This window comes from Heliconius melpomene, chromosome 20, assembly GCF_056956725.1.
Source record: "Heliconius melpomene rosina isolate 202511_hmr_F chromosome 20, ASM5695672v1, whole genome shotgun sequence".
Taxonomy (NCBI): Eukaryota; Metazoa; Arthropoda; class Insecta; order Lepidoptera; family Nymphalidae; genus Heliconius; species Heliconius melpomene.
The window spans coordinates 7149501-7161938 of NC_140408.1; the positions used below are offsets into that span (position 1 = coordinate 7149501).

The 12438-nt window shown below is 32.5% G+C and overlaps 1 protein-coding gene across 6 annotated transcripts in view; it reads left to right on the forward strand.

Moving 5' to 3' along the window:
* The window catches only part of Rbp6 (RNA-binding protein 6), a 412235-nt gene that overhangs the window by 140475 nt on the left and 259322 nt on the right, over positions 1-12438 (forward strand). For all 6 annotated transcript variants that reach the window (XM_085205323.1, XM_085205326.1, XM_085205321.1 and 3 more), the window contains exon 3: positions 1623-1704. In XM_085205323.1, the coding sequence (XP_085061449.1) occupies positions 1623-1704 (82 nt within the window). The remainder of the gene's footprint in view (positions 1-1622; positions 1705-12438) is intronic.

Genomic DNA, 12438 nt, shown 5'->3' on the forward strand with positions numbered 1-12438 from the left:
GTCGCTAGTTTCAAATATTTGAAGATACAAAATCAAGTTTATTTTATTTCATCGCACATAAAATATGGAATAAAATTTCAAAGAATATTTCAATTAAGTTAATGGAAATGTGAGAATTTCAAATTATTAACATTTACATTTATTTGTCGGTTTGTCAATGACATATTTAATCAAAATAATGCATCAGTTACTGACCGGAAATTATGTAAAATAAGCCTTGAAACGGCAACATAAAATCAGCATATTTATTTTAAAGGGAAGTTCCCCACCCCATCCATTAGTGAGTAATACGACCACAAATCCCAACTTGGATATTTCTTGCATATGTTTGAGGCAAGCACTCGAGCAGCTTTAACAAGAAACGCAAATGCTTAAAATTCAGATGTCTATGTTTTCAGTTATTATCTTGTTTTTGCTCAAACCAAACAAAAAATTTCCATTACAAGTGATATTAAAGGAAAGTATTTAGTAGTAGCTTTTGTTATTGACTCGCTCAAAGTTTTACTACTTTTTATTTAAAATCCAAAAATATGTCATGAAATTACTCCGGTGAGAATATATTATGAGTAAAATAATAACTTCAACAAATAAACCTAATTAAATATTAATTATTGAAAGGTTAGACAAACGTGCTACTAACTTGTTATCATAGTACAACTGTAGGGAATTATTATTTATATTTATAGTTTATTTAATATGTGTCATTTATATATTTCAATATTCTAATTTATTTATTTATCATTTATATACATACATTTAATAGTATTCATATATTTTATAGTAGGTATACCAAATCTGTACGGAGTTGTCGTTTTTAATCTACCTACCTCCTTTTCGACGATATATTATAATTATAACAGTCGACGCTTGCCACTCGATGCGTTTTATATACGTACCATTGTTTTCTCAGTTATTTGTTAATATTAGTTTAATTATCGTGTTCTGTTTTATATATATATGTTTGTGGTTGACTTTGTTATATACTTTCGTTAAATTGTAATATACTATTCGTGTTATCACTATACTATATGTACATTTAAAGTAGTGTTAAACTCAGTGCTAAACGTGAGTAGTGTTTTATTATCCAACATGAACGCTACACAACAAACACTACGTCTATATAAGAAATAGGAATTCAAATGCTGATTATTGCAGTTCATATATTCATTATAGATACCTATGACATAAATAGTTCATAATATACGAGTACATACATCTTCCCCCGATTAAAAACGTCACTACAATTTTTGAAGATACTTAAACAACAATTGTTTTACTATCTTGACCAATTCTAATAAAATATAGAATGGACTGAGTCATCTGTTGATAGACGCTGTTTGGAAGGTAGAGGAAAATGAGAGTGGCAGAACTCACCGTTTAGTCTACTAAAACGGAGAAATAAAAATAGTTTGAATATAATAATTTAAATATAATGTGTTCCCCGAGTAGTGATCAAACTCATCATCGTGTTTTAAATCTAATGTTATTTAACTACGACGGCGACGGATTCCTCTTGACGAAAAAAATATATTAAAATGTATTATAATTTGTAACAGAGAAATTAATTCTATTAATTTTACAAAGTGTACACTCATATAATAACCATACATTTTTCTTTACAGAAAGCCTTCGAGACTACTTTAACAAATTCGGCGAAATCACTGAGGTTATGGTTATGAAAGATCCCACAACGAGGCGGTCGAGGTACGTCGTTCTTGCTATTTATCATTCTTATTTTAAGTTTTGTTATTCCTTCAATAATATGAATTATAAGTATATAATAATATATTATAATTATATTAACAAAATAACAAGATTTTTTGTAATTATTTGGTCTTCTATCCAATCGCTGAAAAGATAATTAAAAAAACACTTGTCCCAAAAATAGTCGTTCTATTCCAGCCTAAGCCTGTCATATGTTTGTTCTTCAATATTGATTTTAATTAGCCACGGCTGACCGGTTTCCCAAATGTTTAAAGATATATTGCGTTGTTTGATCAAAACTTTTGTACCAACAATGATCCCATCCCAATATGGGATGTTTTACAATGAAATCTAAAAAGGAATGCCTTTATACATAGTTTGTGAACGGCGGTTGTTTAAGCCACGGTGGCGTGAACTGGCCAACTCTGGCTAAAAGTTATCGGTTTGCAAATAAGTTTCTATAGAAGCATACTCATTTCGAAATTTGCGGTTACCTTTGAATTGTAAGCAGTTAAATGTCGGATTTCAAATTTCGTAACTTAACAATAGAACTGGGAATTATTCCAACTGAATTAAGCATTTGGACGAGTTGAATGAGTGGAGATTTCGGTATCAACTTTACAAGTTGCTAAACTAAATTCCTTTAATATCTATGTTGCTTTGGACATCGTTTGGATGATTCGTGCCGTACTGGCGAGATTCTAATTGAGTGCTGTGACCAGAGAAGGTGGATTGATAAACAAACTTGTTTAAATTGTATTATTATTTGAAATCTTTTTCGAAGACTAAACATAGGACAATTTTTTTAGTATAATAATATTAAGATTGTGCTAATCATTTTCAAAATCAATGCATAATGATTTTGATAGGATAACATTGCCAAATCAGATATTATTATCCAATTGAATTAAAACCAAAACTTTAGCAATACTGACTATCCTTCAGCAAACGCTGTGAAATCTTCATAAGAAACAAATTGTCAATGCCGAGACAAAGTTCTTCTGTTAACACCGTCTTAGGTAAACCGTCGGTTTTACAAGTTAATATCACCCGGGTACTCACTGAAATAATACCTGGTACCGATATTGAAGGCTCAAGGAGCATGATTTGAATGCAGCTACCTATTACGTGCTTTGCCTCTCAGCGAAATGTAACGTAAACGTCTTTTGTTTGTGCTTATTGCTATATTGGAAATTAGTTTGATGTTACCGCTCTGGTAGTTAAGTTGCCTGGCTTGCTACTAATTGTCTTATAATACGTCGTCAATTAAGTTATTGTGTTAATAAATTAGTAATTATTATTATTTGGAAATGTTACTTTCGTTCTTAGATTGTTTCGTTCGGGTTAACCTGAAAATTTGTTTTAAGAATAATATTTTCATGATTTACATTGATAACATTTTATATCTGTAACTTCAGTACTTCTATTCTAGTTTTACGAAGCAAGTACAGGAAGCCTGTGGCACAATGCCCCTCTGCATTTTGTCTATCGATACTAAGAACTCCATTTAAAAATACACCTGTTCTGTGCGAGGTGCACTATATAGATTTTAATTTAGATTTTCTTGTTTTATTTTTTATCCAAAACATTTGATTTTCTTATACTTAAAATACAAACAAACAAACTCATTATGCGAAGAACAACAATTATACAAATATAATTTATTTACGTCTTGTAATCAACGTCACGTTTTTGGGGTTTAAAGCCCTAAAATAAATGTAAGCAACATAATTCACGTACCGACCCAAACTGATAGCGACGAGCCGGTAGACCGAGAGATATTGTGGAAACAAAAAAGGGAAAGATAATATTTTGTGTTGTTTTTCGGTTTTAAATCTTCTAAGACAATGTCCCACGTATTCTTGGGCTGGGGAAACTTTTTAGGTAACCTTATCGTAACAGTAAATCAAGTGGACATCGGTAAAGGCCGAGACGTACTGTGGCCTCTCGAAAGTGATAACAGTTTAGAAGTTTTCGTCGTAAACATTGATATTAGGTGACATCGCAACTACTTCGTTGCTAATGTAGTAAACATAAGGACAAGTCATGTGTGGAATAATATAGGCATAGTTTCTTAATAAATTCTGTTTCTAAATGTTATAGAATAAACTTTGGATTTCTTATACTTATTAATGTTTTACTAAATGTTAGTTATTATTTTTAATGATATATTTTAATTTCTTAGTTACTAGTTTTAAAAAAAGCTAAAATTAAAGTAAAAAATATATACAATCGAACTGAACTCATTGTTGTTGTGAACGTACACGAGCTAAGCTTGTTTAGTCAATAAAGTAGTGCAGTGAAAAGTGTCCGCACGCACGAACTGTATCCCTAATTCTACAAGTCAAAGGTCGTAGTTTAGTTGCGGACTTCACCCAACTACAGCTTATGCAAGCAAAGTAAATCAATATCCAAAGTCAATGAATCAGGAGTAATATATTCGGGTACATAATAAATGTGCTCTACCTGAAGGCAATATCTGAAAAATTTGCCTGCTCGATATTGCTTACAAGGGAGTTTCCTTTCTCCCTAAAATTTAATGCGTCGTTCGCATTTTTATAAAAAGAAGTAGGTAAGTGAAATAATTTGCGGTCGGTGCTTTATTTCCTTTTATTTATTTTAATGGTAGGTCTCCTTTCTTTTACTTCTTTTCTTTTAGGCTTAAAGGGAGCGAGGGTATCCGCAAGAAAAATGTGTTATATTCGGGTGTATCGTTCGTTATAAACGATAAATTTATACACGACCGAAAACAAATTGGTCCCGTTTTTATTGCTTGCTGAAACTACGTTATTAATTAATTCGTTTTGCTTCATAACATTGTTTTCTCATTTCAATTTTCTGCAATAGGAGCATTATTCGTTAAATTATAAGCCTTAAGTGTTTAGAAGTGACTTCGGGTAAATTATTTTACTCGTAAAAACAAAACCCTTTATCATAATTTTATGGCCCAAGTTTTTAAACTTAAGACGCCCGTTTCCTGTAAGAGGGTAGAGCAAATGAATTGATTTATAGATTGTAAAATTTTTCTAATTCATTTAAGGTCCGAGGAGTTTTAACTGATGAACGTGCTCGTATATTAGCAAATTACGAACAGTTTTATAGAGATGAATGTAACTTTGGGGTATGATATGATGTTCGGGTGAATAGAAGTTTATATCATCGCCGGGGCTTACATCGGCTTACAAAGAACTCGTCTCCATTCACACTCGTTTCATTCGTTTCGTTTTCCACTAAAAATCTAAAATCAATAAAGGATCACGGTATAAATGCAAAGATTACTGGGTCCGCTTTTCGTAGCCTGAAAAATGTTCGCCCCATTACATGAGCCGTTCGAAATAAAACCGCGTATCACTATGAGACTGTAAGTAGTACCATAAAAGGAGGATCCTCCGTAGAATCGTTTCGGCAAACACCTCCTAAGGAGCGGAGTGGTGTTAAATGAGAGGGATTGTCGTCCCCCCGACCCCTTTATACCCCCTGTCTACTTGACATGACATATTAATAAATACGCGACCTTTTACTTAATTCGAAGATATGAAACACGAATCGTTTGATTTTGTTATTACGTAGGTTTTAAGTAAACCAACGATTGATTATAGTTTATTTATATTAAAAAATAATATCTTTTTTGTAAAGAACTAAATATTTAAAGTTTAAAAGAATATACCTTAGGACGAAAGGAATAAATGTACTTGCAGAATGACTTTCCACTAACTTCCTTTATTTATGCAAAGAAAGTCACACTAATTCATGGACACTTAAGTAAAACATGTTATTTCAACTTCATAGAAAATTCTTCAATGTCGCTAATAATTATGCACTTGCAGGTTGTATTGCTTGCAAGTGCTTTCCTACGACACAACTGGGCATTTTAAAATATTGATTAGCTATTTTTATATTTTAAGTGCTTTATGAAGTACGAATATATATATACTAGCGGACGCGTGCAGCTTCGCTTGCTTATTTAGGGGTTAATTGTAATAAACCATGAAACACATGTTCAATAAAATATTTTAAGAGTCTAAATTTCAAATTTTATAAAAATCGGTGGCGATTTAAAGATTTTTCCATACAAACTTTCAACCCCTTATTTGCACCCTTAGGGGAAGAATTCTAGAAAATCATGAAATATGTGTTCAATTAAATACTATTAAAAATCTAAATTTCAAATTTTATAAAAATCGGTGGCGACTTAATTTTTTTTCCATACAAACTTTCAGCCCCTATTTCACCCCTTTAGGGTTAAATTTTTTTAAAATCCCTTCTTAGTGGATGTCGAGAATACGAAAGTAAACATTTGTCTAAATTTCACGTTCCTACGCACAGCGGTTACGGCTGTGCGTGCGTCTTACCTCAGTCAGTGAGGACAAGTCCTTTTATATATATAGATTTTAAAATTTCAGTGTATTTCCACAAATTCTATATAGAAATACGAGATGAATAATTTATGAAGAAAATCACCAATTGTCAATTCAAATGTAACCCGATGTCCTCACACAGCTATCTTAATTATATCTAACTTAAACCTAAACGAAAATTTCAACACGAAAACCGATTTAACCCACTAGCGCAGCTTAGATACTACAGTATAACGCTATTAAGATAAGCGTTTAACTTCACCAATAAAAATTTGTAAAATCGTAGCATTAAAAAGTTGCTAAATTTAGTATGCGGCACCGTTCATTACTAGTTCGATAATCGTTTGGAAGTGTACGGTGCATAATCAAGCAGTCGAGACGGGCCGAGGGGGTGGGCTAGTCGTAAAACTATTACGCCAACGTACCGGAGCCGGCTTCATTAATCGGCCATCGTATGAAGCTATCAAGTTATTATGATATGACGGTAGGCCCCGACGCGACGGTAGGCTACGTGTCCTATCGCGTTACGTACGGCGTTAAATATAATCTTTGAAGTTTTACGGAATTTTAGAATAATTTTGCTGTTAGTGGTATAGTTTTGAGTGTAAATATGTTAGAACTTTGTACTAAATGTAGTTAAAATATGATAATTTGTAATATTTTCCCTTCCTCGCCTTAGTAACGTGGCAAAGCACGGTGTTAAGTTCTCAAGGTGGAAAGTAGAGAGCGGAGTGTCTTAAAATAAGGTTTCTCTGCCTGCTACTAGGTTATAGCAGGAAAAAAGTGAAGCTGTTTTTTTATTTTTAATTAGGTACAATGCCAGTAGCCTAGAAACGTATATATACGAATATTTAGATAAATTAAGTTCAATTTAAATAATATGGATGACAAAAAGATAATTAAAAAATATTTCCATTCATTTATAAATATGTATACTTTTAAGATAAACATTATATTCATCACTGCCAGTGTAAAATATAAGTTAAAGATATTTTTTGGATATCATTTCCTCGCGTGACAATATTATTCTGTCGCGTGCCACCTACGAGTATGGTATGCGTGCCGGTTGCTCAGTATACGAATATTGGGCCCTGTTGCTGCTGCGTTATTTTACTCGTTTGGAGTAAGCTAGTTCTATTTTTGTACTTTTTTACTAAAACGATCCTGGCATCGTTGACTATATTAAAGATTTTTTTGTTTTTTGTTTAGATCTGCATATTTGCAAGTAGATTAGTTACTTCCGGAAAGTATATAAGCAAATGTTGCCCTTGTGTTAATATAATAGGTGTATATTTCAGTATTAAAATGAAATCACACTTAGAATTACTAATTATGTCCAAGTGTATCTCTTAATATGTAAATACTTCCAGTAGGGAAGTTTTTGCTTGCAGGAAGAAGTTATTTAATTACTCAGTAAATTTAATATATATCTATTAAAATTTAAATAAGAAATAGAGTCTTACCATACTAATAATGAAATTAAAATAAAAAAAATTGCAACTAATATTAAAATATTAGTATATCCTAGACAAAGTAATAAACAACAGAGATATACGTTGCCTTAGCAATGAAATATATCAATAGCATTACTCATATTCGAGATACATTGAAAGATCAAACTATATTCAGGCAATAGTAGAGCAATCTTCATAAGTGCTAAAGTTGTTGGAGCGATCAGGGCGGGCGAGCTAACAATACTGTTTCTGGTGCGTCACTGCACTCTGCCGGGAAAGCTGCGTCTACCCTATCATTTTATTAATTTTGTACATTTATTAGTCTGTTTGGTATTAGAAATCATCAGAAAAATCTTTTCTTATCCTTTTTTCAATTTTATGCTGTATCTCGCTTATATCAGAGTCGGAATTATCGGGGCGTTACGTGACTGGCGAAACTCAACGCCGCGATTTTTCTTGTTATCAGGATGAAGAAATGAAAATATTAACGATTACAGTCACAAAGTCTTTATAAAACATTACCCCATATTTTAGTTGAATTCATTATTTAAGTTTCGATTTATTTACGACATTAATGTAATCCTCAGCTAACAAGAATAAATAAAAAAATAATATCTACTTTTTTAACTTTTTTGATAGAGATATTGTAAATCGCTTTTGAAGGCACTTTATAAGTTAAGAGTTTTAGTATTTTGGTCACAAGAATAAGAGATCATCAAGATAATACTTAAAATAAAAATAAACCAAGTAAATGATTAGCAAAAGAAAGTATTTTTTTAAGTGAATTATGAAAATACTGTTATAATAGCTATCATAACTTATACTTCACTTAAAATGAACAAAGAAGGTAAATAAATAAAGGAAGAAGGCAAATATTTTAAACCTTTTTTCTATAAAATATATATTTATATATCATAAAAAATATGGTATATGTATATAGCTTTAGAATGGCGTTATGGCGCAGATTGGTTCGTTCTAACAAGACCGCCCGTGTACAGTGCGTTGCAGTCCGCTACTCTTATTGCCTATTTGGTGGAATTTACCACCGAATCTAGGAACGTAAGTGGATCGTGAGCGTAACTAATTTCGGCATATTACAACATTTTCAGTCTCAAAATTTTGCCTTAATTTTATTGTAATTCTCCATACGATGAATAAACTTTCATTACTATTAGTTTTGTGAAGCAATAGAAACAAAAACTTATCCGTTTAGGATGTCTGAAGTTCGAATAAGAATATGTATTTTTTGCGAATCAGTTTAAATGGAATTTATAACTATATTGCGTTTTTCACCGCAAAATTCAGATTTCAATATATTTTTAAAACGTATACCGAAGATAAAAATTCTTCAATTGATTTATTTTACACAGCTTCGGCACGCATAAAGGTTTCATTATTGGTATTTTTCTTTTGAACATCTTTGTTTTACTTCACTACGAGATTATCGGGCGAATTTATACCATAGGTGTTATTTTCTTTGTACTCAATATTTAATGAATGTATTATAATATTTTTTTGTAAAATATATTTTATTTCGAAAACACATTTTTATATTATACATATTACGATTTATATTTGTCTATTTAACTTTAGATACAAAACAAAACAATAAACACTGACACCGACTGTAGAGGAAGTGTGACAGTCGTGTGCATGGATGCAAGGGGCTTTCGATCATGGATTATTTTATACGGACATGCCGTTCGCGGCTTGCCAAGGATTACTGTTGCAATTCTGGACGCGGACAAATAGATACTATTACATATCAGCGCCTGATGGATTCAGCTTCTGCTACTTCTAACTTGTCACTGACTTTCCAAACAATATATAACCACTTTGATTAAGAGACTCCAATGACATTATTTCAACCTGCACATTAGATAATACAGTCAATATACTGGCGCGCTTAGATCCGTACTTATGTAACATTTAATATTCTGTAGACATCGCCAGATTTAGCCGTATTTATACAATCACCTCTTTATTTTAACAATCTTAGTAGATTGGCGAAATGCCAATAAAAACTTGTTAATTTCACGGGAGGTTCGCACAAAATGAAAGCTCGGACTTATATTTCTAACTCATGTTTTATGTATTGGAGAGTATATAAGCAATCCCACTATTGGAAGTCTAGACGCGGTGTGAATAAGATGAAATGAAATATCGACTCAATACACGCTGGTTTTCAGATTTTCATTGAAATTTTCAAGACGCATCCCTTGAATATGCCCTTCAATGACGTGTGGCGTTCAATTGAATTCATTTGTCGATTTTATATGCAATCAGTATGACTGTAAATATTGATAGAAACATACAAAAAAAGATTTAGATAACAACATTATATTGTACTATATCTTCACGCATCCTATGCATTTTATATGGGCAAACTAAATGAAACACGATTGGAATTTTCACTTTCTATTCCTTTAGGGACCTCAGTGTAGGTTGGCTAGCAGCATTGGGATGCTACCTTGTGTTAGAACGTGAAACTGCTTATAATATTTTTTATGTGTAATTTGAACTCACAATCATCGAACCATCGATATTTCTTCGTTCCACCATAATAACCTTAAATATACTTGCAAACAATTCTCAGAACGTTAAAGTCTCAATTAATAAGGTAACAGCTGATGTATATATAAAGGAGTAAATTTATTAACACTAGAAGTGCCGAAGATTGATACCCCCCTTGAACAGCCGTCGTGACAAATTTGTCCCATTCTACTTATTATGTTGATTGTTGGTATAATACAAAAAAAATATTATTAAAATAATTCGTAAAATATGTAGACCATATTTAATAATCAATTCTTATTCTTTAACAAATATAAAAGTACCAAAAAATAAAACACAAAGAAAGAATCAAATATTTCTAATACGTTCTAAGGTCGTGACAACTAACTGAATAACTCTTACAAAATTATAAGTTATTGAAATTAGTAAATATTATTATTAGGCCAAGTAATGCATTTATATATTCTTCATCAGTGATACATCACAGATGATTTATAACATTGCGTGGTAATGCCTCCAGAATTCGGCGGAAAATGCCAGCGGAGTGCATAGCACTAGGTTCCCAGGTTCCCTCTACCTACCCTACAATTGCCCACATTTGGTATAAAGTGTTTTTCTGAAATTCAAGCCTAGCTTAGTCATCCTTTCATCTGATACCTCACTTGGACTAGCGGCAAAATTTAGTATTGACACCAATTTTACCCCACTTTTCAGGCTATTATTTTTTAAGATTTATACATAAATGTATAGTTTTCAGATTTTTTCCTGTACTAGTACTATATGTAGATGCTAGCTGCCAAATTTCATAATTCTAAGTTAACTGAAAGTACCTTATTAATTTGATTCCCTTTATAGTGTCGAAATACATGTTTTTTACTATATAAATAGTCATATCTTTTTTTAAGGGCGCTTTTTCAGGAAATCAAGGGATTGTAGATCGTTATATAGTTCATATTCATATACTCATATGAATATCAACTCGATTTCTCCAAGCATTCCTGAGATAAAGGCACAGACAGACGGATGGACAAAAAAATGATCTTAGAAGGGTTTTTTTTTCCTTAAAAGCTACAGAACCCTAAAAACTTAGGCATTGACTGCTAAACCTACTATTAATTTTTTTTCCGCCCCCAGATTGCTCTTTCCCCTCCACCTCGTCCCCGAGGCATGAAAATATGTCAAATTATACCCTCAAATAATAAAATAATAATGGCGGGACAAAAATGACCCAGCGGCAGTTCTAGGTAAATCTCATTTTTTTTCAAAAAGTATGACTGCTATAAAATTATTTATATTTTCAATTAAATAAAGGTGTAAAATTGGTAATAGTAAAAAAAATTCATCTACATAAATTAACAAATAAAAAAGTTATATACAATCAACCTTGCGTTTGGGTCAAAAATGGGACGGCGGCGCTTCTAGTGTTAAATCCATACAAAAAGACAATATTGTTAAAACGAGTTGGTATCGCGAAACAGGTAGCTATGCGGGAAGTTGGGATGTTTCTTAAACCTGCGGGCGGAAGATTGCCGTAAATATATCACTCGCTGTCACCGCGCAGGTACGTGCTCACCTTGCCATTGCGATGCTAGTGGCGCTATCAGTTGTTGCTGAAACAAAAAATATTTACACTATTTTCATGTTTTTTTTCCGATTTAGCTTTAAATATTTAGACCATCAGATTGTATATGTTGAGTTGGACATCTTCCTAAACAATATACTTTTGTTTTCAAATCTGTTTTTCTAAAGAACGCAGCAGTTTTCGTATCCAACGCTAGCAGATGGTCCATTCACAATCCAATAAAATAGATACAATTTTTCTTGAAACGCTCGTGGCATATAAAAAATGTTGACTCGAAAATACGATTACGTGTCATAAGTTTTATGCCTCGAAAGTTTGAAAGTAAATTCAAACAACCATCGATAAATCTTGGCGACGCTCGGAACGATTTCATTTTCGAATTTCAGGAACGATTGCTTCCACTGTTAAAGTTTGCCTGAAAAATGTTCGCGGCCGATTGACTCGTATAAACGAAAATAAAAAGTTCTGTGTTAGAGCAATAGCGGCGTACAGTGCGCATATATGTAAGGTGAAGGGAAAACTCCAAAGAGGATCACAATGTAAAGTTTTGGTAGGTTTTTACAGTCCTTAAATGTGATTAACTTTTTTTCACCATCCGACCATTGTAAAAGTTCTCAGTCGAGGTGAACTTATATTCATCTTAACAGGGCTTGAAATAGAGTTAACAATAATTATTTATGCATTTTATTGTCGTGCTGGTGTCGACGTGACTCGCGGCGTTGATTACCGTTACTCAACACTTAATGCTTCCAGAATTCGGCGAAAAGCGGGGGTCGGAGTGTCCTCTGTCTTTACACTAAACTCCCTCTGCCTCTACGGCCTGAAG